The sequence below is a fragment of the Prionailurus viverrinus genome, chromosome B4 (genome assembly GCF_022837055.1).
Source record: "Prionailurus viverrinus isolate Anna chromosome B4, UM_Priviv_1.0, whole genome shotgun sequence".
NCBI lineage: Eukaryota > Metazoa > Chordata > Mammalia > Carnivora > Felidae > Prionailurus > Prionailurus viverrinus.
Genome location: NC_062567.1, coordinates 133722221 through 133749084, shown reverse-complemented (window position 1 = coordinate 133749084; position 26864 = coordinate 133722221). Strand labels below are relative to the sequence as shown.

Genomic DNA, 26864 nt, shown 5'->3' with positions numbered 1-26864 from the left:
CGCCACCATCACCATCATCGCCACCATCACCATCATCGCCACCATCATCAACATGACCATCACCATCATCACCATCATCACCATCACCTTCATTACCATCATCACCACCATCACCATCATCACCATCACCACCATCGTCATCATCACCACCATCATCAACATGACCATCATCACCATCATTATCACCAGGGCCCCGATGGACCCACAGACCACACACAGAAGAGTCACAACTTGTTCTCACCTTGATCCCCACCAAGACAGGGATGAGGCCTGATTGTTCTGCATGCCCGGCAGAGGGTAAGGGTCTGATGTGGACTTGTGATTAAAACGACACAGTACACCAGGTCTCTGGCCTTCCACGAAAATTCCAGCTGCCTTTCCTCGGCCTGGCTGATCAATCGTCCCCCCTCACCTACGCCTCTTGTCAGGGGACATGGCGATAGGGAGGCTCCTGGCATATAGAATGATGGTTGAAAGCATGGGTTCTGGAACCGGAGTGCCAGCTTTGCCCCCTCCCTAGCTGTGTGACACTTGGCAAGGTCCTCACCCTCTCTGTGCCTCACACTCTCACCTGGAAAACGGGGTTGATGACAGTTACCCACCTGTATGTGAGACAGTACCGCACGGAGGACACAGCTGATATGACTACTTGCCAGTTAGATACGGGGAAACCGAGGCTCAGAGAGCAGCCGTGACCTGCCAGGGGTCACACAGCGGGTGAGGGGAGAGCCCAGATGCAGTGCCCAGCAGGGATCCGGGGCTCCCCGGTGCTTGTCCACGCCCCACCTCCCTCAGCTCCTCCAGCGCCCCAGCCGAGGTCGGGAAGGCGCCGGGCGCACTCACCATGGGGAGCCGTAGATCCGGAAGCCCCGCACGGTGACCTCCGAGTCCTGCAGGTAGATGCAGTTGGTCAGGAGGGACTGCACGTTCTCGTAGTTCTCTGGCTTCAGCTTCGACACGGACGGGAAGTAGTAAAAGTCCTGCTTGATGAGGTCAGCCATGAACTCCTGGTCAAAGGTCAGCTCGTGGTTGCCAGCAATCACGATCTTGTACTCGTAGGGCAGGCTCCCTGCAGAGGCGGACGCAGACAGACACACAGCACATTGCTGTCGGCCTTCTGAAAGCCACGACAAGGCCCCGGGGGGAGGGGGGACAGCGGGCAGGGACAGACGACGGCCACTGGCATCCCCGGCAGAGCAGCTCCTGCCGCCCGCTCCCAGCGGGTGCCCTCGGATCAGCCCCATCATCATCCCCGCAGCCCATCTGCCCAGGCGGCCGCTAGGGGACAGGCCACCAGACCCCAGGCCGGCGGGAGGGGCCCGCACAGCTTCCTCCAGGCCTCTGAGCTGCAGCGTGCCTCGCCCCACGCTCAGGACTTGCCCGCCTCTGTTTTCTGTGTCTGGGAGACTTTTCCCTGGACAGGAGACCCTGACCTGGACCCCCAGGCCTACGCCCCCAGCCTCACTGTCCCAGGGCCCATCATGAAGCAACCAAAACAAAGCTGGCTATGCGTAGCATACATTGAACCAGTAACAGGGTCCTTCTGGCCTCGCTCTGCTCAGAAGCCCAGGCAGAAGCCCACGCCATACCTCCTGCCTATCCTCTGGGGCCCCACCTGGCAGATGCCCTAAGCAGGTGTGGGGGCTGCCTCCCAGATGCTTCCAGCGCAGCTGCCCCCCCCCCACCAGCACAACCCCGTGGACTCAGTAAACCGCCACCCACCCCCAGCCCCCACCGCTCCCCAGAGCCAGCCTGGCCCCAGGCTCGGGGGGGGCTCTGACTCCCCATCTCCCACCAGCCTCAGCTGCCGGGCTCGCCGGGCCTGGAGAAAGAGTCGTGATGGCACCTGTGGGCCCTGATTCGGGTGAAAAATGAAAAGCTGAAGGTGAACCAACCCGGAGGCCCACGCCCTTCTCGCGGCCCCTCCCGGCGGGGCGGGTCCTGTGGGTCGGGCGAGCACTAGGGGTTCGTGAACACAGCGGCCCAGCTCGGGGCCTCGGACAGGAGTGTCCAGGCAGGCAAGTGGTGACATTCCATGGCCATTCCACAGAGAAGCAGTCGTGGCCATCGGACGGAACTTCTAAATGACCTGACTCTGGTTTCTGAAGGAGCCACAGCAACAACAGGGGCACTAAGCTTTACCATCACCTGTGTCAGCGAGAGAGTCACTTCACTTGTCCCGAATTCTTCAGCATAAATGACTAGCTCACGTGATCCCAGAGGGTTGCTGGAGCACATACGTTGCGCCAGGCACCCACCACGTCCACGGTGCCGATGTAGAAACTGAGGCGCAGGGGACACCCGGGTGGAGGACGTGTGGCCTGGGGGTGGCAGAGCTGGACTCTGAGCCAGCCCCGCGTGGCCCCTGACACTTTCCACCTGCTTGGGGAGAGCCCAGGAGAGCGCCCCAACAAGCCCAGGTCACAGAGCTGTGTCCCAGCACACCGAAGGCCACGGCCACGCCTCTGGCTCTGGCCTTCTGTCCTGGCGCCCCAAGGTGATGAGAAAGGGGACCCTCCCAGGGGTCCTCAACCCCCCCTGGCTCCTGGCACACGGAGAAGACTGTCTGGCTGGTGGAGACCCCTCCCTCACAGTGCATCTTCTCGGATCCCGGGTGACCGTGACCCCCACAAGAGCAGACACAGGGTAAAGTGCTTAGTTTCGGGGCCAGCTGACCTCGGCTCAAATCCCGGCTCCATCAACCATCATCTGAGCAAGTCACTTAACCTCTCTGAGCCTCAGTTTCCCCTCTGATCAAGGTGGGTGTGCCTGGGGAATGCCCCTTCCTGGGGGCTAAGGATCTCTGTGCCTCCCCCCCACCCAGGCTCCACATAGTTCCTTCCCTGTGACTGGCTCCCCAGGGGGGAACACAGTCCAGGAACAGCAGGGCCTTCCCACCCTTGACTGTGACATGAAACCCTATGTCCTCTGCTGTCTGAGTGTTTTGTCATGAACCCAATTCCAAAAATGCTCCAAATCCTAAGGATTATTTGCCTTGAGAACTGACACCCGCAATGTTGGATCACATGTGGTCGACCTGTGGTCAGACCCGACTTCCCATAGGCCTTTTAGGGAGAAGTGTGTCTGCCCAGGCCTGTGTGAGCTCCAGAAAGGGGCAGAGTGAGTCTCATGGCAGACAATAAATCACCATCATAATGAACAATAACAATGTTTCAGGTACTGTACCTACAATTATTATATTCTAATCGCGAGGAAACAGAACAGTCCAGAACGCGGTTAGAAACTTCCTTCTCCACATCCCCACCCCACCCCGGAAACTGGGACACACAAATCCTGTCTAGCCTTGAGCTCTGTGGCTGTTCGAAGGCCACCTGATTCCCAGCACAGCCACGGGGGGCGGGAAGAGGGGAAGCCAGAAGTGTTTTCTGAAAAACTGGCAGAAAACCACAATCTGCTCACACTTCTCACCAGCCACCCCAGGATTCTTCACAAGCTTGAGAAAAGAGTGTTTTCTCCTCTTCGGTGTTTCTCAACTCGGGGAGGCCCCGAGACAATGACAGACCCAGCTCTGTCACTAACCAGCTGTGTGCCTCAGTTTCCTCACCTGTACGGTGGGGAGAAGAATGCCGACCTCGCAAAACTGTTCTGGGATTTCAGAAGGGACGGAACAGAGATCACAACACAGGATACTCACATGATATTCACAGGCAGCTTTCCCGGGGCCAGAGTTTGCAGGCCAGACCTGCCCACAGACACATGTTGTTTGGCGTAACTTTTTTACTCGAATTTGTTGCCAACATAAAACACACACACACACACACACACACCCCTCGAAAAATTCCCAATAAAATGCCATTCTTTGTTTTCTAACAGTCGATCAACCGATTTGCACATTTCATGATCCTGGCCCAGTCAAATGCTGCGGATCTGTGCCTCCCTTAGGCAGGAAGTAGATGTCAGTTTGCCCCAGTCCCTACACTCAGCCCGCGTCACTCATTGGAAGTCCTGCCCACTCCCGGCAGGCACCTGGCTTCTGGCCCTTGCCGCATCCCTGGACACTTGCAGGGAACAGGCCTGGCCCTTGTCCCTCAGTGCCACCAGTCAGGCGGGGGACGGGCTCTCCAGGCCCTCTGCCTCCCCACCTACTTTTATCACGGCCCACCCTGCTGGGCCGGCCCAGGGGTGCCGACTATCTGCTTGTTCCCCAAAGCCGGAGAGCCCCAGGAGCACAGGAGTAGACGTGTTGGCCTCACTCCCCTCGTGCCGGCAGGTCCCAGCAGAAGTCTGGCGAAGGAAGCACCACAGGGCGACAGGGGGCAGAGAACCTCGGTGGCCCAGCTGCCAGCAGGGAGGGAGGAGGTTCGCAGGGGCCTGAGCAGCTGGGGAAAGGCTGGTCCCTCTGATCCCCCGGAACCTTCCGAGACACACTCTTGTAGCTTCGGCTCTGAGGCCAAGGACCTGCCCAGGTCCCACAGCAGGTGAGCAGGGGAGGTGACACCGGGTGTCGGTCCAGCTGACCCCACGCCTCTGGGTCAGCGGCTCCTGACTCCTTCAAGGCCACCAGGCCGCAGAGTCAGCTGGGGGCCCTCACGGAGCCCCTCCCCACCCTGCAGTCGGGGGACAAGAGGTGGACCCAGCCTGCCACCTTCAAGCTCGGATTCTCTACGTTTCCCCTTCACGTCACCCGTCCATCCCACCGTCCCACCTCGGCGTCGCCCCGGCCGGGGGAGCCCGAGCCACACTCACGTATTTATGTCATGTCTCCGACTTGGGGGTGTTCCTTAAGCAAATTAACAAATTACTCCAACTGCACGGTTTCATTTATCTCCGCGGCTCCCGACTACCGGGGATCGGGGAGTGAGCACGAAGCTGTCAGCTCTCCCCTCGTCCTCCCACCTCAGCAGAGGAGGGAACTGAGGCTTCTCCCCTCCCAGGGAAGAGTGGGTGGGAGATGGGGGGACAAGGCTCCTGTACACAAGGCCAGGTGGGGAAAGGAGCCACGAGAGGCTGCACGATACCCTCAAATCCCGTCCGGGCTCTCCCTTCCCGGCAAAGTGGGCACCGTGCCCCTCCGAGCTGGAGGCCCAGCCACAGACACATCTGTCTGGATGGCCACCTGAACCTGGCAATTCGCCAGCTGTGTATGACGTTCACAGACGCTCAAGTGTAGGTATCCCCATTTTGTATCTGGGAAAAGCCGGGCTCGGCGAGGTTGCCTAAGTTTACACAAATCAATAATAAAGTGACTCGTCACCACAGAGGACGCTGGACACGTGATAGACCCTGTGGCTCGGCCTCATCAAAACTCATCTTGACCTGGCCCCCCCCAACTATCGTGCGCACTGCCTTCTCCAGATGGACCCGCTCTCTCGCTAGGGGAGCCAGAACCAAGGCTCTGGAACAGCCTGACCATCCTGGAGGAGTGTGGAGAAGTCCCCTCCTCTGTTCTAGAACTGCTACCTCTGTTGTTACAGCCTTTCAGGTGGTCACATCATTAGCTTTCAGGTGGTCACATCATCCTGCAGCTCTTACAACCTGACCGGATAAAACGCCCAATGGCCAATCATGACAGGCTTTCTTGCGTGGCGTCAGCTCCCCCCTCTTTATCTGTGCAGTGAAGGAGGGGGGCGTTTAGGGACTGATTAATTTGCAGGGGCTTTGTGGGTAAAAAGACGTGATGAATACAAAGTCGTCAGCACACAGAGGAAATTAATGCTCTTCCCTTTGTCCCTTCTTGCTGCTGTCCCTCCTGGCAGCAAAGAAGCAGGCTGGCATGCAGGGGGGGCCTCCCCGGCGCCTGACAAGGTGCCAGAGGTGCCTGAACCGCAGGAGAGGGAGGTGTCCTCCGGGCAGGTGTCGGGGCGGCCGTGCTGGCCTGGTGAAGAGAGGGGACAGATGGGTCCAAGTGCTTTTCCCTACTCACCTCCCCTCATCAGCCCAACAGAAGCAAAGAATCCAGTCAGCCTATCGCAAAAGCCCATCAAGCCACACACTCGCTTCCTTCCTTGGGGCCTGTTGTAACACCACCCCATGCCCTGGTCAGCTGTCCACAAGCTCTGATCCAGCAGGAGCCCTGTTCTAGACCCTGGTGAGACACCGTCGGGGACACTCTGGGGAACAAGACTGAGTCACGAGGTCAGTCCCAGTAGGGACTAGTCCACACCGCTTAGTGGACAGAGGAGGCGACTGAAGTTCAGAGAGGGGAAGGCGACTGCCTGAGGTCACACAGCGAGACAGCGGACGGCCGGGGTTTGCACCTCGAGACTGCCAATCAGCAGCCAAACCAGCCTCTGGGGCCACGTGCCCGATAAGCTGTGGACTTTGAGAGAAGCGGAGCGTGGCCTCGAGGGGCAGGTTAGATCGGGGGCCAACCCGATCTCTGAGAAGCCCCAAGTCCTCCTGGAAACCAGCCCTATTTCCCGCGCCTCCAGGACTGTGGGACACTGTCATACCTTTATATGCTGCACAACAACGTTCGACCATCTTCCCCAAATGCTTCCTTTCCTCCGGGCAGATGATTTAAGACCCTGGCATTTGCTAGTCATGGGGGTAAAAAGACCATTAGGTACGAATCAGCTGAGCACCGGTGGACGACCACCCTGGTTTAACTTTCCATTTGCCGTATATACCCAAATAGAAACGCATCCACGTACAGAAGCCACACGGAGCAAGTGGGCGCGGCGTTTGGGGCTCGCGGAGGGACACCCATCAAAACCGCCGCTTCTTGCGCTTCCAAGATTACGCTCCTTCCGAAAGGTTACGATTCTTTATCGCTAACACTTACCCAACCCGTTGAACAGAAAGTGTTGCCTCCAAACTGCGTCATCTGTTAAATTCAACAAGATATGTGCACGCTTCTCTGTAATCTATGCCATTCCCGGGGTGGCGCATTGAGCCCGGCGGAGTTTTAGTGCGCTCTCAATGCGGCAACAATCAGGAAAATGCCCACTTACGGCTTTTCCCGCCCATTCCCATCTCACGGAACACAGCAGAGGGGGATGGAATAAAGAGACGGCGTAACGATCTCTGATTGCATTTTTAGTGCATCCTTGTCAGTTCTGTGTTTAAACACTTGCCAACGTCTGGGAGACTCACGTTAGCAGGCTTCTCGGTATGGCGCCCGGTCTAGAACAACACCGGGATGGGACAGGCTCCCCAACTCAGCTTTGAGCGCCCCGTGGGTCTCGACACAGCTCGGGCGCGTTAATGCCGGTGATGGAATCACACAGCCAAGCACACACGGAGGACGCGGGCTGGCAATTCGAGGAGACGGGGAATTCTCCAGAACTGACTGGAGAGGTCTGCAGACGCGTGCCTGGGCCAGTGGCCAGAGCCGAGGCACAGGAACACACACATGGGCTGTGCCTGCAAAATTTGTTTCTTGCTGCCCTGCTGTGAGCATTTTCCGGTGCTAGGCAGTGTAATAGGCAATTTACATTCAGTGCTTCTAGACGCTCCTACCTCCCCAGGTGAGAGGCAGTAAAGCACAGTGGTTAGGGCTGCACGCCGCAGAGCCAAAAACACCTGAATCCCTTTTCCACCTACTGGCTGTCTGGCTTGGGGTGAAAACTCTTACTTCTTGGAGCCTCAGTATCCTCATCTATAAGAAGAATGCTTAGGATTCTTGCAACAATCACCGTAGGAAGACGTGTAAAGGTTTGTTTTCATCAGGTATAGTAAGACACGCACACGTGGAAATGACTGTCGTGAGTAAGGAAGTCTATACTCGCAGATCCCTAGACACAGGTGGCGTTCAGGGCCACACCCGGCCACACGGGGAAGCCAGGGCCGGTCAGGAGGCAGAGGAAGTAAAAAAGAAACCTGGACTGGAACCTTTGTTGTGGTTTCCAAGGGAAAAGACAGGGGAAGCGGGGGAATCAAGTTTAGGATTGCCTAGTTTGAATGATTCTGGCAGGCCCTGGGGGACAGGGGCTGCCCCTAGGGTGACTGGGTCAGGGGATTGGGGGCTGAGAGCCTGAGGGCCTATAAAGGAGGCAGTGGGGGGTGGGCAGGGGCTCTGGGTTGGTTGGTTTGTATATGAAAGGCACGCTCAGGGGTGCCTGGGGGCTCAGTCGATTAAGCGTCCAATTTCAGCTCAGGTCATGATCTCACGGTTTGTGGGTTTGAGCCCCACGTCGGGCTCTGTGCTGACAGCTCAGAGCCTGGAGCCTGTTGTGGATTCTGTCTCTCTCTCGCTCTCTCTCTGCCCCTCCCCAATCATGCTCCCTCTGTCTCCCTCTCTCAAAAATGAATAAACATTAAAAGAAAATTTTTTAAAAAAGGAAAAAGAAAGGCACGCTCAAAAGTGGGTCCTTCACTATCTCTAGAATCGCTTACCTCTGGGAGGACCCTCCCTCCGGGCTCAGCAAGGCCCCAAGATGTCAAAGCATCAGAATACAGAAGATTACAGGCACGTGAATACAAGCCGGATCACAGCACGACCACTGCCTTCCAGGGCCGTGAGGAGGAGCAGACACTGTGTTCGACGCGGTCCAGAAATGTTCGCCGGGAAGGTCAAGATGAAAAAAGAGGCTAGGGAGGTCAGGTCACCTGCCTGGGGTCACGCTGGCAGGCCGGCCTGCCCAGAGCTGGGTGTGGAGACACCCAGGGCGGGAAGGACGCGTCCCAGGACCACAGGCGCCGCGCGGACCCTCAGGCGGACCCCAGCCTGCCCGGCCCGCGTGGTCCAGCGTTTGCGAGGGTTCTGGATCCACAACTCAGCACTGGCCCCCATATTTAAAAGGCAAATGCAATTTTTCCTCCGTTCCATCCTAACAGCCAAAATGCTTAACTTCCAAACATTCGTTTTTCCTGGGAGATGTTTTAAAAACGGGAATATTCAGTCCTAAGCCTCTTTAAGTGCTTGTTGGTTACTGCAGAGCACAGGTGACTTGAGACTGCAAAGGACAACCGAAGAGTTTCTTGTTTTTCCTCCCCAGAACGAGAGCGAATGCAGCCAGAAAGGTCTCACAGGAACCTCCCCGGAAGTCCCAGCCCGGAAGAACGCACTTGCACAAAGGTGTTCAGCAAACGCCGGGGGCCTCAGCCGGGGACCAAGCTGGTAAGGCCTGGCGCTTGAGGCTATGGCGCCCCCTCCAGGCCAGGCCCTGTCAGTGCTCTGACCTCACCTTGTACAATACCCCCAGCCCTGCCCTGCCCTGCCCTGCCCTGCCCTGCCCTGCCCTGCCCTGCCCGAGCGGCCCTGGGCTGCCGAAGGCCTCCAGACATTTGCTCCTGCTGTCCCATCCACCCAGGACCCCCTCCTCGCCCTTCCTTCTGAGGCCACTCCAATCCCGCCCACCCTACACAGTCAGCCCAAGTGCCGCTTCCTCCAAGAGGCCTGCCAGGAACACCCTCTTGCTCCCAACCAGGGCAGGGGGATGAGGGTTCCCCAACGCCCAGGGCTCCCAGCCCTGTTCAGCCGGTGCTCTCGTATCCCCCACCAGCCTGGGCACCCTGCCGGGGACCTGCCAGGCATGGGACTAGTACAGGCAGGTAGGTCGTCACACACATTCACTGAACCCACAAGGTGTCATCATCCACGTAGGGCAGATGATGAGGCTCAGAGGGGTCAATGGCTCGCCTAAGGCTTCCCAACCAATCCTCTAAGGATGTTCTAGAAGGCTAAGCTAATTACCGCGAATGGGACTAACGGTCGTTAAGGCGCAGACCAGCCTATCACGTGGCGGCCTCCACAAGTCGTGGTGTTCACTCAACAGACGTCAGGCGTCCGTGGGCACCAAGGCCCAGGGTGGGGCCGTGGGAAGGGTCCCGGACTGGAGGCCAGGAGGCCTAGGTTCGGCCTCAGCTCTGCCTCAACCTCACCAGACCCGGGCTGAGGCCTGAGACCCCTTCTCTTCCATGACGAGGTGACGTGCAGGTCTTGAACCCTGCGAGCCCTTTCAGCTGAGACCTGCCAGGCGGGTGCGGGAGCGAGGCTGGGGTGGGTGGGAGCTCCCCAGGGGGGTGTCACAGGGTAAGACGGCAGGACCAAACGGGCACTTGCACAGCACGGGCATTTGCAAGGCCCACATTCCTCTCCTTGCTGCTGACATCCCATGAAATCAACGGTAAAGGAATCAAAAAGGCACAACCCTCCAAAGGTTTGGGAGTTGGAGGGACAGAGGAGTGGACTGGCCTGGCTGAGCAGACAAAACTGAAACCAAAGTCTTAGGAGGGGGTTGGGGAGAGGCGGGGAGGGGAGGGGAGGGGACCCCAGGAAGCAGACCCGGCTGTGGCCAGAGTCCCAGGCAGCTCAGGGATGCAGACCCAGGTGTGTGGTCTGACCTAGCACCCGTGGGAGCAGGTGGGGCTGGGGCTCTCTCTTAACACACACATTCAGCCCACCCGCCCCTCCCTCCCTCCCAATCTCCACAGAAAGAGGGAGTTTAGTCTCAAGGGAAAATAAACAGCTCAGAAGAATCTCATTTAGGGACCATCAGGCCCCAGGGAAGATGGACAGCAAGGTAGGGGCTGAACCAGAGGAAGACGCACTGAAAGCATAAACGTGGGGACTTTGGAGAGCCCAGGCCCCTTCCCCACTCAGCTCTCAAATTCCGGGAGCCAGGCTTGCCAAGAGGGAACCCCTCTCTGGGGAAAAAGACAGGGCATAGGGGGTTCCCCCAAAGAGATGGCCGGGTCCCCGTCACGGCAAGACACTGCCCTGCACGCACAGCTCTCAGACTCATAAACACACAGGACCGCCAGACCTCGGAGGAAAACCTTCAGGCTGAACACAGCTAGAGACCAAAACAACCGGAGAAAAGGAAATTGGGGAAGATGGGGCTGGCACAGGAGAAATGACTTAGTAGATAATTAACGCCCTTGGTGAGATAATAGAAGATAGGACACCCGTGAAGTTCGACCAGGGTGTCCTTCACAAAAGAAAGAAAATCTGAGCAGAGTTTCTCAAATTTGGGCACAGAGCGGGAAGATAAATTTGAGAAACTCTCCCAGAGACAGAAACAGAAAGACAGGGACCTGAGTACCAGGCGAGAAAAGATACAAAAATCAGTTGTAGGAGTGGCAGAGGGAGACATCAGAGATAAAAGAGGGAAATTTTTAAAAATATAATAATATGAGAAAATGTCCCAGATTAAAGGACAAAGTTTGTTCCATTAAAAAGGCTGCACAAGGGGTGCCTGGGTGGCTCAGTCGGTTAAGCGTCCGACTCTGGCTCAGGCCAAGACCTCACGGTTCATGGGTTCAAGCCCTGCAGCGGGCTCTGTGCTGATAGCTTGGAGCCTGGAGCCTGCTTCAGATTCTGTGTCTTCCTCTGGCTCAAAATTTTAAAAAATAAATAATTTTTTTTTTAATTAATTTTTTTTTTTTTTTTGAGAGAGAAAGAGACAGAGCATAAGCGGGGGAGGGGCAGAGAGAGAGGGAGACACGGAATCCAAAGCAGGCTCCAGGCTCCGAGCTGTCAGCACAGAGCCCGACGCGGGGCTCGAACCCACGGACGGTGAGATCATGACCTGAGCCGAAGCCGGGCGCTCAACCGACTGAGCCACCCAGGCGCCCCCAAAATTCTTTTAAGTTTAAAAGGCTGCCTGAGGACCCACAAAAAATAAATGAGAAAATACCCACACCCAAGGCACACCGCCCAGAAACAAGACAGCTCATATCCTAAGGATGGGGTATCCCAACAAGAATGGGATACAGGAAGCTACAAGAAAGTTTTTGGAGTCATGCTTTTCAAATTCTGAGGGGAAATGGTGTGCTGCCTGTAATCCTACAGCTGGGCCAACTATCAGTTAAGACCGAGGCCGCAATAAGCACTTTTTCTGACATGCAGCTTTGCCAAATTTTATGTCTGCCACACTCCTTCTCGGAAGAGCCACGAGAGGATGCGTTCCCCCAACGGGAGGGAGTAAAGCAAGAAAAGGGAAGCCACGGGATGCTGTAGGTAGGGGCTCCAGGACAGAAGAAAGGCAGAGGGAGACTCCAGGATGATGGAAGTGTGCAGGCTCAACTGTCCAGGCCGAGGCAGCCGTCAGAGGCTCAAGGGAAAAAGAGCCTGAAAATGGCTTAGCGTGGCCCGCTCCTCAGCTGAGGGGCATTTAAAACTCGGCAGGACACGGGGATGACCCACGATGGGTACACAGGAAAACAAGCAAGAAAACAAAACAATTAACTACTTTAGGAAAAACAGTAAGTTGCACAACAAATAGTGAACCTAAAACTGCCTTAAAACGCTATTAAAAGGACAGGAGAAGAGGGACGCCTCGGTGGCTCAGTTAAGTGACCGACTCTTGATTTCAGCTCAAGTCGTGATCTCACAGCTCATGAGTTCAAGCCCCACGTCCAGCCCTGTGCTGATGGCGCAGAGCCTGCTTGGGATTCTCTCTCTCCCTCTCTCTCTGCTCTTCCCCCACTCACGTGCTCTCTCTCTCTCTCTCTCTCTCTCTCAAAATAAGTAAATAAACTTAAAAAAGGACAGAAGAGATGTGTGTATACGGGTGGAGAGGCTAAGTCTAAATCGCCATTTTTTAATTTTAAGAAATTAAAAAGTAACATCAAAAATTGAAAAAGGAAGGGCGCCTGGGTGGCTCAGTGGTTAAGCGTCCGACTTTGGCTCAGGTCATGATCTCACAGTTTGTGAGTTCGAGCCCGGCATCCGGCTCTGGGCTGACAGCTCGGAGCCTGGAGCCTGCTTCGGATTCTGTCCATTGTTGCGCTGTATGCTAACTAACGTGGACGTAAACGAAAAAAAGAAAAAAAGAAAAAGACATTAAAAAAAAACAAGACAAAACAGGCAGAAAATCTTAACTGGTTGATTCCTCTGATATTCTGAGCATCTAAGTGCTGGGATGACTCTGGCAGCAGGTTCCACAGCAGGTGATCTGGCCAAGCAGCTCCTTCCCCCGGGCAGGTCAGGCAGCCATTAATGACGTCACAGCTGTCACCTGCTGAGAGCCTGAGACAAGCCCCCTCATCCCTGTTTGTCACTCACAATAACAGCCTCACAAAATGGGCACCATGTTTGACAGATATAGAAACTGGGGCTCAGTGCGGTTACAAAACCACACAATTGACAAGCAGAGAAGTGAACGTCCCCCTCTCTGTCACAATCAACACGTATTACACGTGCCAGAGTTTTTTAAATCAAATATTCCTCCAAAAAAAGACTATTGCCATATATTTAAGTCCTCACAAGGTCGCTCCTGTTATGAGGAGCTCTGAATGACTTTATTTCAAATAGCACAATGCTTTGGAGAAGATCTTGTGGACACTGTAAACAGCCTTTGAGGACAATTTTAAAAAGCAGTATAGGGGCGCCTGGGTGGCGCAGTCGGTTAAGCGTCCGACTTCAGCCAGGTCACAATCTCGCGGTCCGGGAGTTCGAGCCCCGCATCGGGCTCTGGGCTGATGGCTCAGAGCCTGGAGCCTGTTTCCGATTCTGTGTCTCCCTCTCTCTCTGCCCCTCCCCCGTTCATGCTCTGTCTCTCTCTGTCCCAAAAATAAATAAAAATTGAAAAAAAAAAATTTTAAAGCAGTATAGACGTTAGAACAAATTAAATGAACGCAGCAAAAATGCAAGATACAAAAACCAGGTGCAAAAACTCAGTTGTCTTTCTATCCACTATCAATCCAAAAATAATCCCATTTGCAATAGCATCCAAAAGAACAAAATACTTAGGAATTAGCTTAACCAGAGGAAAAAGATTTGTATGTTGAAAACTACAAAGCATTTGGTGAAAGAGACTTAAGAAGTCGCCAACAGATAAAAAGGCATCCCATGTTCATGAATTGGAAAGCTTCATACTGTTAAGATATCAATACCACCCAAAGCAATCTACGGACTCAACGCAATCCCTACCAAAATCCCGATGACGTTTCTTGCAGAAGTAGAAAACCCATCCTAAAATTCATATGGAATCTCAAGGGACCCTGAATAGCCAAAATAATCTTGAAAAAGAAAAACAAAGTTGGAAGTCAAACACTTCCTGATTTCATAACTGACTAAAAAGCTACGGTGATTAAACAGTAGGGTACCAACATAAATACAGACATCTATCAGTGGAATAGAATAGACAGCCCAGAAATAAATCTTCACATATATGGTCAAATGATTTTCAACAGACGTGCCAAGACCACTCAATCGGGGGAAACAGCAGTCTTCCCAACATGCGGTTCTGGGAAAACTGGCTATCTGCATGCAAAAAAACAAAGGCGGACTTTTACCTTACGCTACAAACAAAAATTAACTCAAAATGCAACAAAAACCTAAAAGAGCTAAAATTACAAAATCCTCAAAAGAAAACAGGGCAATGCTTCATGACGTTAGATTTGCCCATTGATTTCTTGAATGCAACACCAAAGGTACAGACAACAAGAAAAAAAAATAACTTCTAAATTAAAAACTTCTGTATATCACAGGACACCATCAACAGAGTGAAAAGGCAGCCCACAAAATGGGGGGGGGGAGAATATTTGCAAATTATATTTCTAAATTTTTTAATGTTTATTTATTTTTGAGAGAGAGAGAAAGAGAGGAGGGGCAAAGAGGGAGAGGGAGCAGGCTCCAGGCTCTGAACTGTCAGCACAGAGCCCGACGTGGGGCTTGAACTCACAAGCTGTGAGAACATGACCTGAGCCAAAGTCGGATGCTTCACCAACTGAGCCACCCAGGCACCCCACAAATTATACTTCTGATAAGGGGTTGATATCTAGAACATATAAAGAACTCTGGAACTCAACAGCAAGAAAAACGTGGGCAAAGGACTTGAAAAAAAACACTTCTCCAAGGAAGACATACAAATGGACAATGAGCACATCTGTTAGGATGGCTATTACAAAATACACACATACACACACACACACACACACACACACACAGACAACAGAAAACAACAGGTATGGGTGAAGATGTGGAGAAATGGGAACCATTGGGCACTGTTGGCGGGAATATAAAATGGAGCAGCCACTATGGAAAACAGGATGGCGATTCCCTGAAAAATTAAAGATCACAGAACTAGCATACGGTTCAGCAATTCCACTTCTGGACATATGCCCCAAAGAACTGAAATCAGGGTCTCAGAGAGATATTTGCTTACCCACATTCGTAACAGCATTATTCACAGTAGCCAAAATGTGGATACAACTCAAGTGTCAATTGATAGATGAACAGATAAGTACAATATGGTATATCCACACCATGGAATACTGTTCAGCCTTAAAAAGGAAGGATGTTCATTCCGACACATGCGTGAACCTTGAAGACGTGTTCAGTGAAATAAGGTGGTCACCAAAGGACAAACACTGTGTGATTCTACTTATATGAGGTACCTAGACTAATCGAATTCATAGAGACAGAAAGTAGAATCGTAGCTGCCTGAGGCTGGGGGAGGGAAGGGAATATGGGGATTTATCATCTAATAGGTATGGAGTTTCAATTTTACAAAATGAGAAAGTTCTGGAAACAGATGGTGGTCATGGTTGCACAGCAGTGTGAATGTCCTTAATGCCACTGAACTGTACATGTTCTTTACAAAATGTTAAAATGAGGGGCGCCTGGGTGGCGCAGTCGGTTGAGCGTCCGACTTCAGCCAGGTCACGATCTCGCGGTCCGGGAGTTCGAGCCCCGCGTCGGGCTCTGGGCTGATGGCTCGGAGCCTGGAGCCTGTTTCCGATTCTGTGTCTCCCTCTCTCTCTGCCCCTCCCCCGTTCATGCTCTGTCTCTCTCTGTCCCAAAAATAAATAAACGTTGAAAAAAAATTAAAAAATAAAATAAAATAAAAATAAAAAATGTTAAAATGATAAGTATTATGTATATTTTACCACAATTTTTTTTAATCTCAGAAGAAAAACACCAAGGACCCTGAATCCCAAACAACTAGAATTATGAGCAGGTAGAACCGTAGGTTCTTGGGAACCCAGAATGCTAGAAATGGGGTTTTCAGAACTTTAGAACCCAATCATTCTAATCTTAGATACAAACAATTTTAGAATTTCAGAGGTCATCATGGTTTAGAGGGGAAAAGGCTAAGTGGCCATCCAGAACCTTGGCCCCCTCATCATCACCCCCTCTCCCCCCGCATCAAAAAGTCCTAGCTGAGAAGTTTTGGTACAAGAAGCCCCCGCCTTATCTGCGTAACCATTCCCAACACAGATTTCACCTAGGGTTTGACAGCCTGGATTAAAGGCATGGCTACCGGGTCAGATACCCGGTCCTTTCCAAAAGGTTCCACAGGTGCCTTCTGGCTATAAACAACCCTTTTAAAGAGGGGAAAATATGGCCCAAAGCAATGTTCTTTGCTGTAGCCACTGAAATAGGTATTCGAAAATGACGAAGACTAAAGGTTCCTATTTTTAAAGTATTTCTTCATAAAACCAAGCATTTTGAAGCTAAAAAGACATTTTGGTTGTTAAGATGCACTAAAGTAGAATCAGCCTGCCACCTCTGTTTATTCATTCTTGGATTCCACAATCCTTTTCCTTGGCCCTAATAAGTGCTGGGGACTGGGAACAGAGACATCCCAACACAGCCCCTTCTCCTGCCCTCCAGTGTGGGAAAGATACAGGCAAATAATTTGGGATCTGTAGTAGGGGTGATACCAAGTCATAGGGGACGATACAGCACTAAGTTTTCCTTTCCCTGACTAGGAGCAAGGGAGGGGCTCTGAAACGGTGGGTGAGAGAGATAATCATAGAAATAGGTATCACAGATGAATAGAGTAGAATGAATAGGTTCCCAGGGTGGAAGGGCATCCCAGGAAGAGCCCCTCACACAAGCAAATGCTTGGAGGTGAGAAAATCCACCTGCTAGGTGGTTGTCGATTGCTCAGAAGCCCAGGGCGGGCAACGTGGGTGGAAGCAGGCCTGGGAGGGACAATTGGGATCACAACCACAGTGGGCCTCCCCTACGAGGCAAAAGTCTGGACTTTACCCAGGACACAGCAAGGAATCAGTGAGGAGTGCTAAGCAGGAAGGGGACAGAGCTGGATCAATGAACACAAACTATTCTTTAGAACACCAATCTGACAAACGTTAGTCTGGAAAGGGACTATTTGGAGAGGTTGGGACATTACCAAAGAAAGCCCCGCTTTGTCAGCTCGATGCTTCCCCTTCAGTGTCGTGGCTGTCAAACGAGCCCAGAATTAGCTCCAAACGGCCTTCGGTGAGTCTCAGATCTTCATTTGCATCGTGCACACTCAGAAAGGTGTGAAATTCGTCTTCTTCTTAAGAGAAATCAAAAAAACAAACCTATACGCTTAAAAAAAATCTTTCCTTTTAAAAACAAATTTCAAAGAGCTAAATCCTAACTCTTAAACATCTGATTGTAAAAAAAAAAAAAAAAGGCGGCATCCTTGGAGATATTAATAATAACAATTAAGGCTGCCATCAGCTTAGTATCTACTTTGTGCCAGGCACTTTAGATGCACTCATAAAATAGCTACAACAAAAATAGGCGCTGAGGAGCACTTGGGTGGCTCAGTCGGTTGAGTGTCTGACTCTTGATTTCGGCTCAGGTCATGATCCCAGGGTCATCGGATTGAGCCCTATGTGGGACTCCGTGCTGAGCGTGCAGCTGCTTAAGATTCTCCCCCCTCTCCTCTCTCTCTCAAAGTAAAAAAAAAGTAGCTGAATATACGATGTGATTATCCTGTGCCAGGCCCCATGTTGAGCCCAGATCACCCCCTGCCTTACTGAGCTCTGTCAATATTAGATCGCTTTTACACAGGAGCAAACTGAGGCTCAGAGAGAAGACGTAACATGCCCATGGGAAGAACGGAGCCAGGATCCAAACCCATGGGATCTCTCTGGACCCACATGCTTAACTAAGCAGGATCCCAACTGCAATGCCTTACTCAATCCTCACAATAGCTCTACAAAGAAAGGGCATCATCCTACCTGGTACCTCACTTTTGGATGAATACACTGAGGCAGAAGAGTGATAACTACGCCAAGGTTGCCCAGCAGGCATGTGGCTGGTCAGGGCCAGGGAGGGGATCCGCCTGCTCCAAAGGCAGCATCCTTCCCACTGGCCCCTTTCTCATGTTAGGAATTTGATTCAATTTATAAACAGTAAATATGAACTGCCAACTGGGGGTGCTGTCTGTGGTGCTGAAGTGCAGGCATGCATGAGACCAACAAGATCCCCGCCTTTGAGTAGTGGGCCCCATGCGATGTTGGCAACAAAGGAATAAACAAGTAAGTACCAGGTCAGGTGGGGATACTTGATATAAAAAAATAAAGCCAGGCGGGCGAGCTGGACAGAAAGCATCGGGGTGGGGAAGCTGACCAATCCAGGGAAGGTCTGAGAAGGTGACCTCTGAAAGCCAGGACTTGGGGCAACCTCCAGGAAACCACACCCCTGCACTGGGTCTCTGTCTCCTCATCTGCAAAGTGGGGGCAACACTACAAAGAACGTGGGCTTTTTGCCGCAGGGGAGAAGTGAGCAAACAACATGAAAACACCTTTAGACTGTAGAGTGTTTTTGAACTGTAAAGTGCCATCCAGAGGAAGGCATTATTGGTAAGCCCCCATGAGACTTGGAAATGAGTCTTTGTAGCAAAATGTGTTTTTCCGAATATGACACGTAGGGTGTCGGACAAATTCTCACATCCTGTCAGCAACTTAAACATGACTTTATTTGGCTGGCCCCGATGCTATAAAGTGTTACTCATGACCACGAACATCAAAACAGTCTTGAAAAGGAGTGATTTGCTAATTGAAAAGGCCAGGGTTTTCTGGATACACAGGAGAAGTTCCCATATTTTAAAAAAAAAAAAAAAGGTCACCTTAGGTATTAAAAAATACTACAAATTTAAGAAAGAGAACAGACCTTGAGTGAGAATCCTGATCCCACTTTTATTTGCCGTTAAGGTCTTGGGCAAGCTCTTCACTTCCCTGAGCTCAGTTTCTCCATCTGTAGAGACACTAACACCTCAAGGGGCTGTCTAGCTGTGTTGTCCCATAGGATGGTGATTAACCCCCCATAGCTATTTAAGTTCGAATTAATCACAATGAAATAAAACACAACAGTCAGCTTCTCGGTCACGCTAGCCACATTTCTAGTGCTCAGTACCCACATGAGGCCAAATGGCTACCATACTGGACCGCACTGGTCTAGGGCCTGACTACTCACCGCCTGGGAGCTTGTAAGAAATGTGGAATCTCCAGCCCATCCACATCTGCCAAGTTGGGACCCACATTTTACCCAGACTCGCCCTCCAGGAGCTTCTCACGCACCTGAAGTCTGAGAAGGGCTGGCTATCAGGATTCTGTGAGAGACCCAGCAGGGAGATGCCCCATGAGAAGGGGCAGCTCTGTGATAACGACAGCAGTGGGGGCAGGGCAGTTTCCACGCCCTCTCTAAGTGGTGATCACAGTCTCCAAAGGAAACCGGACACAGAGCTTCCGACAAAGTCTATGCTGAGCCCAGGTGCAGGAGGCATGCGGGGGAAGGTGCGGACAGAGAAATGGTGGGATCTTCCAGACATTTCAGAGGTTTGTGTGCACACGGGGACAGAATATTTCATTTCTGTGCTAGCCAGGATGTTCGAGCGGTGGACTATTCCTGTTTTGGAATGAAGTCCAGCATGAAAATGACATTTTAAAAAACCCACAGGCTTATTTCACATCCAAACACATCGCTCCAAGCTGGTAGAAAAAAAGAAAAGCATACCAGCAAGAAAATCTTGCCTCCTCAGCTTTTGAATGACCGCGCCGGTATTTCTCTACTAACCAACAATTCCCTCCAACGGTTCTGCAGCCTCGAACGGGCACTAAGGGGTGAAGATGCCCCGCGGGGTGAAGCGAAGGATCATGGAGGGAAACCCAGCAAAGCCTCTGAGCCCATGTGGTTATTAACACATCATCCTTCCTCCACACTTCCTCCAGTCTGGGAGGATCCATTGTACAGATGGGGACCTGAGACCCAGGTAAGTCCGTTGCCCATGGTCCCATACCTGGCAGGCAGGTGAGCTGTGAATTAAACCTCCATGGGTCTAACTTGATCACAGGTTACCACGTCAGGCATCATGTCATGGTGTTTTCTCATTTACATGTCTCTTCAGTAGAAATCTTGTTTGTTTTGCCACCCACTGTACCCTCAGCGTCTAGGACAGGGTCTAGGACAACACAAGTGCCCAATACGTGTTTCTTGAGGGAGTGAATGACTGCAAACCAATGGCAAGTCAGAGCTCCAGCCTCAGACCCTTGGTTAGCCTGCCCCTTCGAGCTGGAAGGCCTGAACCCACCCTTCACCTGACCAAACGTCGCTCAGATGCCAAGGTCTCCCTCAACTCCCACTTCCTACGTGAAGCCTCCTGACCTTCCTACTTGGTTCGCGTCCCCTACCCAGCCTCCACTTCTCCCACTCACTCACTCCCTCGGGCCCTCCGTGGCAATCCAGCCATGCCTGCCCAGTGGCCCTCAAAGGTGCCACCAGCACTGCTGACTCGAAGCTGCTGCCCCTGCCCAGAATGCTCTCCCTAACTGGCCCCCCCCCCCCGTTCGGCACTTTGCTCAAATGTCACTTCATCGGGTCCTGCCCTGACCCCTTATCCTGACTCTCCAACACACTACAGCTCTCTTTACCCATGGCCTGTCTTCTGTTTGTTCACTGCAGCATCCCCAGTGCCCAGGATCATGCCCAGCACATAACAAGTGCTCAGCAAACATACGTTGAGTTAACAATCAACTGGAAACTGGAAAAAGATTATTATTAATAATCATGATGGCGAATACTTCAGGGCAGGCTTATAAACAAATTAGAAGTGAGACACCAGACAACAAAGATACATAAGGTGGCAGCAAGAGGGGACGGGGTGGGTGCGTTCCAGAGACCTTCAGGGAAGAATGCAGACATCGATTAATTTTAGATTGAGTTAAGTCAGATATGCATATTAAAAATTTATGAGCAGCCACTAAACAAATTGAAAAAGAATGTAGAATTTCCAAACCAGTAGAGAGGAAAAAAGCAAACTTCAATCAATCCCAAGCAGGGGCTGGGGCACACAATGAATGGCAGAAACGGACAGGTTTAATACACAGGAAACGCCAAACAAATATTCATTGGTATTATTCAAATACAAAAGTCTTTACCAAGATCCTCCTACATAGAAATGACAGGGACACAAGTCTGGCCTTCAAGACACTCACGGCTGAGTGAGACGGATGCCCGACATGACACAGAGTGTGGATCAGTCAGAGTGGCTTGAAGATTTCCTCCTTCCAATTATCAAAGCCACTTACCAAATGCATCACCCTCTTCACCTTGGCCCTCAGGAAGCTCAGGCTCCTACTTCCAGCTCACAGGGTCCATCCAGCCCTGAGTGTTGATATTCTAGGCTCTCCTTTTGAACTACTCTAATTTCTTTCTTTTTTCTAATCTTGGCTTTTAATTTACCAGCAAGGTGTTATCATTTTACTATCCTTACTGCTTCTATAAATCATCTCAAACCTTTCGGCACAAACTGGGATATAAATAAGCAAGCATAAAATCCCCCAGAATAACAAAAGGAAACGAAGGAAGAAATCTCAGGGACCCCAGGCCTTTCAGAGATGTGCTTCTGTTTAAGCATAAATTTTTTGTTGTTGTTTCTAACTTAAGCCAGAGATTTTTAGGATGATGGTCTTGCAAAACATGTTTGAAATATACACATGCGGGGCGCCTGGGTGGCTCAGTCGGTTAAGCATCCGACTTCAGTTCAGGTCATGAACCTCCTGTTCATGAGTTCGAGCCCCAAATCGGGTTCTGCAGTAACGGTACAGAGCCTGCTTGGGATTCTCTCTTCCCTCTCTCTGCCTTTTCCTCTCTCTCTCTCTCTCTCTCTCTTTCCAAATAAACAAATAAACATTTAAAAAAAATACACACACACACACACACACACACACATACATCCCAGTGGGTCTCATTCATTTCCAAAGCCATTCTGTTGCAAATAGATAATTCGCACTTAACCACACTTCTCAAGGGGGTTGGTTATATGTTAATACGAAAACACTGCAATTATGCCTAGCCAAGATCATTTGACCACAGCTAGAATTTCTAGATTCTTTCACCTTCATTAGAAGTTAATTTTCTCTCTTTTAGCCCCTAAAACACGCTTTGGCTTTGTGAAGAATTTTTTTTTTTTTGATGAGTATAAAAAATTAATTTTTTGTTTTTTTTATTTTTATTTTTTTTTTAATTTCTTTTTTCAACGTTTTTTATTTATTTTTGGGACAGAGAGAGACAGAGCATGAACGGGGGAGGGGCAGAGAGAGAGGGAGACATAGAATCGGAAACAGGCTCCAGGCTCTGAGCCATCAGCCCAGAGCCCCACGCGGGGCTCGAACTCACGGACCACGAGATCGTGACCTGAGCTGAAGTCAGACAACTGACTTCAGACAACAGCTCAACCAACTGAGCCACTCAGGCGCCCCTGCACATTTTGATTGATGTGACCACATGATAAAATTTCTCTTTCTTTTTCTTCCTTTGCTTAACAAATACGGGTTGAGCACCTTCCTCAGCCAGGCCTGCCGGGCTCCGTGGACACCAGGTCAGTGACCCGCCTCACCCTCCACCCCCACCTCCCATCAGCAAACCCTGTTGATGTCATCTCCACAATGCGGCCGAACCCTGCACTTTGCACTGTGCCCTCGGCCACCCCCAGGTCCAGTCCCTGCTCCCCTCGCCTCTCAAGGACACCTGTAAAGTCTCTCCTGGTGCCCCAGTAGCCGCAGCCCAGCTCACCCAGCAGCCAAAGGAGTCTTTCAAAACACTGAGTCAGACCATGTCCTTCCCCTGCCTCTGCCCCAGTGGCCACTTTAACACTTAGAATAAAACCCACGTCCTCGCCCCAGCTTCTGGTCAGCAGGACCGGGCCTCCTCCCTGGCCTCCAGGGCCACTGTGCTCAGCCCTGAGGGCCTCTGGCTACCCTCCAGGCAATTCAGAACTGGGTTCTTCTCAGCGCAGGACCCTCTCGGAGGGGGCTTCCTGGACCACCTTATGTCAGATAAACCCCTGCCCCAGTCACTCTCACCTCGCCCTGTTTGCTGACCTGATTTACTGATCTAATCACCAAAATGATCTTGTCTATTTACTCTGTTTAATCTTTATAACCCGTCCCTGCCTCAGGCCCCCCGGGCAGGAACCACACCCGCGGTGGACATCGCTGAACCCCCAACACCGAGCCAGCGAAGGTAGTGGGCTCCTGAAACCTGTATTGAGTGGGGTGAGTGTGGACCCCTCCCCCGTGCTCCCACAGTCACAACCCAGCAGGAGAAGCAGACCCTCGCCCAACCCACCGGGGCCCAGAGGCCCGGAGGAACGTGGGCCTGGGGCACTGCTCCCCGGACAGCGCCCGCACAGCCAAGCAAGAGCACCGGGGCGGCCCTCGTTAACCCATGGTCCACATGTCACATCTTATGGAGGTCGGACACTCAGCGGGGGGAAAGCGAGGTCGCCCGATTGGTGCGGGGCAGAGCCAGAGGCGGGCCCCAGGAGCCCCGACTGCCGTTCTCTATCCCCTGCTCTGGTTGAAGAGGCTGCGGGTCCTGTCCACGGAGCAGGGGGAGGCCCGTCCCCGAGGAGTTGAGCTGCTTCCACCCCTGGGGATCCCGGCCACACCGGCAGAGCTCCTCGCCTGTGCCCTGTCCGCACAGTGCTGGACAGTGGGAGAGGGTCCTGCTTCGCAGCGGGGTGCCCTGGGACCGGGGACAGTGCAGGGGCTCCGTGTACTATCTCTGCAGGGGCCGTCTCCGCGCCCTCGCACGCAAAACATGAGACGCGCCACGGTCACGGCCCAGGCGTGGCAAGCAGGTGACACGCACACAGATGAGAAATGTTTGGTGGGGAGAGGCGGGAAGGACGGAGGTCAAAAAGTTAAAGGGATAAGACAAAAGCAGGGTCTCGTGCTCACACACGCTGCCGGGGACAGAGCTGAGGGCGGCGGTTGGGGACAGCTCAGCCTTCCACGTGAAGGGCGGCTACCACGCCAGGAAGGGCAGACCGGAGATCAGGGAACAGTCAGAACCTGGGACGTGGCTGCCGCGGGAAGGCAAGTGGTTGAGCGGTGTTGGCAGGGTTGGGGGTGGGGACCCTCCAGCCGCACGGGGAGCCCATCTTTTCCCGCAGGCCCTAACAATCCCTGTGCCTGGGGGCACCCTCCAGCTCCTGCGTGGGGAGAGCCAGCGCCCTGCGCGTTCCGGGGCCCCTCACCTCCACCTGCAGCCATCCCGCGGGCTCCTGGGCTACATCGCAAAGAGGCGCAATGCTGCGGGCGGCCCACTCCTGCGGCCGAACCCCGGTGGCCCTCGGGCCTTCAACACTGTGGCAGATGAGGCGAGAACCAAAAACACCGCCGTGGAGTGATTTCCCCGTTTCCCTTCCTCTCCCTTCCTCCCTCACAGACTTTAATTAAGGGTTTACTTGCAGGAGACCCAGCTCTATTTAACTAAATCCTTGGACCCCTTTTATATTGTCTTATATCTCGTTTCATGCTAGGGCCCCAGTAAAAAGTTAATTATAACTTCCAAATACTCCATTACCAGGCCCGCATCTTCCTCCCCTGCCTGATTCTGCTAAGGGTAGTGCCACTTAATTAACTGGAGCATCTTATGCTTGTCAGACGTCTCCACGCTTCATTCAACCAACACCCGCCCAGCAGCCCTCAGGGCCAGCGGGGGCGGGGCTCTGAGGACCCTCGCTGACTGGGGCACTATCTCCACCCTCTAGGGGTTCACGGGATCCGGCAGGGGGAAGGCGAGCCTGGCTGGCCGGCCCGCCTGGGGGCCCACGGTGGCTCAGCAGGTAATATAAGCAGGTGAAGGGGGCAGGCAGACAGCAGCAAGGTCAGAATAACAGTGACAGCTGATACCGGCCTCAGAGGGAAGGGAGAGAGGACGCTGGAGGGATGCATGCAGGTTTGGGACAGAACGAGTCTGAAATTCTGGTGGACAGCCAGGAGGAAGTGTCTTCTGAGAAGAGTGAACAATACACCAGCTGGATCTCAAAGGGAAAGCTAAGTGTGGAAAGACGGGGCGGGTGTCTGGGCAGCAGCAGGAGCTGGGGGCCTGAGTGACTGTCATCTGGAAAGAACCAAGGCTTCAGCGGGCAGGGGCAAAACAAGGAACAAAAGGAGACGGGCATGGGGCGGTGCGGAGAGGATGGTGGTGTGGAGACTGCTGCGGGAGAACCCAAGTTAGATGGGCGGTGTCCAGCCCGGGGCAGTGGGGGCAGGGGGGAGGGTGTAGAAGCCAGGAGGGGAGGGGAGGGGGGAGAGGGGAGGGGAGGGGAGGGAACAACTGGCCTGTGGCCTCCGGGGCCCATGCAGTGGTCTGAGGCCACCAAAGCTAGAGGGTGGGAGTGAGGGCTGCAGAGGCCAGGGCTGAGGAAGCCAGCCTGGCACCTGCTGGTCACAGAGAGCGAGCCTGGTGACACTATGTGAATCACTCCTTCAAGGCACGGCCGCCAATGGAAGCCGGCAGCCTGGTGCTCACGCCTGGGGCGGGATGCGTGTGGTGTCGAGACCCCGGGTCAGCGGCAGCCTCGGCAGCCAGCATCTTGGGAGGTGGGTGCTGCTGGGGCTCAGCGTCTCCTCCTGCTCTCAGCATCCCTGGCCTCCAAGGGGGACCCCAGACAGCCACCTGAAATACCAGGCCCTCCTTGGTTGGGTCCAGATCCCTGATGGCCTCAGCTCCTGGCCTCATCGTGGAGACCCCAACTCAGCCTCTAACCCTCGGTCTTCTCAGACCCACCCCAAGTTCCAAGTTGCAACAGCCACAGCTCACACCCTCCTGCAGACCGCCCTGCCCTCCCCAGAGCCCCCACTTACGGCTGCTCCCACCCAACGACAGTCAGCTGTGCACGGCCCTGCTGGGGACACAGTGACCGGCTCACAGCACATCAGTGTGCCGCCCACTCGTCCATCCCGAGCCCACAGCCTCTGGCCGCCCCCCACCCCCACCCCGGGCCAGGTGCTGCCTGGTGCTGGGAATGAGGCTCAGCCCTGTCCTCCAGGCGCTGATGGCCTAGGTGGGAAACAGGGGCATGAAGCCACAGATAATGCCCTGCCACCACCAGGATCTGAACAGGGAGCTCTGGGTGCAGAGGGAAGAGAGGCCAACGCTGCCCTACTGGGCGGGGCAGGCTTCACGCGCAGCGACTGGAGGGCGGGCAGGACTCTGCACGACAGGAGGAAGAACATTCCCCACTGCGGGGAGAGCAGGAGCCAAGGCCAAGAGTGGGGACGGAGGAGCACAGCGTCAGCCGGTTCGGGTGACACTGAGGTCATTAGCTATGGAAAAACAAGGAGCTTCCAGCACATTCCTTTCCATTTTCAGCAAGTTTTGCTGTTCCTTTCACCCTTTCTAGCTGAAGAGCCTGTCCTTAGTGATTTTTTAGCTGTTCCCGGAACATTTACAAACCAAGCTGGCATTTCTACTTCACGAATATATTTGGGATATTAATGGGCAACGGGAAAGGTATTGACGGTCTTCTCAGGAGAACCCTGTCGCCTCCAAACCTGCCCCCTCCAACAGACAGACCCAGACAGAACCCTGCAAATGGGCAAAACACAGTCACCACTCACAGCCAAGCCCAGAGCAGTGCACCTGCCAGCAAATTAGAGTCAGCTTGAATTTAGCCACACACACCGCAGTTAGGTGTCCAATCTTGGCTTGCAAAGAAGGTCTTTATTAATTTCTTAAATCCCCTGTTGACTGCCTGGAGGTGACCCCTAGAATATTATTTTAAATGCTTTCTGTGAAATCAATGAACGGGGAAGAAGCAGGCTACTGTAGATTTCAAATCCATAACTTTCTTATCCAAGGAGGAGAGCCTGGCCCTTCCAGGGACGGGGAGTGAGGGGGAAGCCCTGCTGTCCTAGGGAAGGGCTCCAGGTGGCATTCTGAGTAGATGGATGACACCAGGCCTGACCTAAGGCCAGGGCTGCCCCCACCCCCATCT

The 26864-nt window shown here is 53.0% G+C and overlaps 1 protein-coding gene across 1 annotated transcript in view; it reads right to left on the bottom strand.

Moving 5' to 3' along the window:
- MPPED1 (metallophosphoesterase domain containing 1) overlaps positions 1–26864 on the bottom strand; it is a 61390-nt gene that overhangs the window by 22891 nt on the left and 11635 nt on the right. The window contains exon 3 of the mRNA XM_047868593.1: positions 844–1069. Within this exon, the coding sequence (XP_047724549.1) occupies positions 844–1069 (226 nt within the window). The remainder of the gene's footprint in view (positions 1–843; positions 1070–26864) is intronic.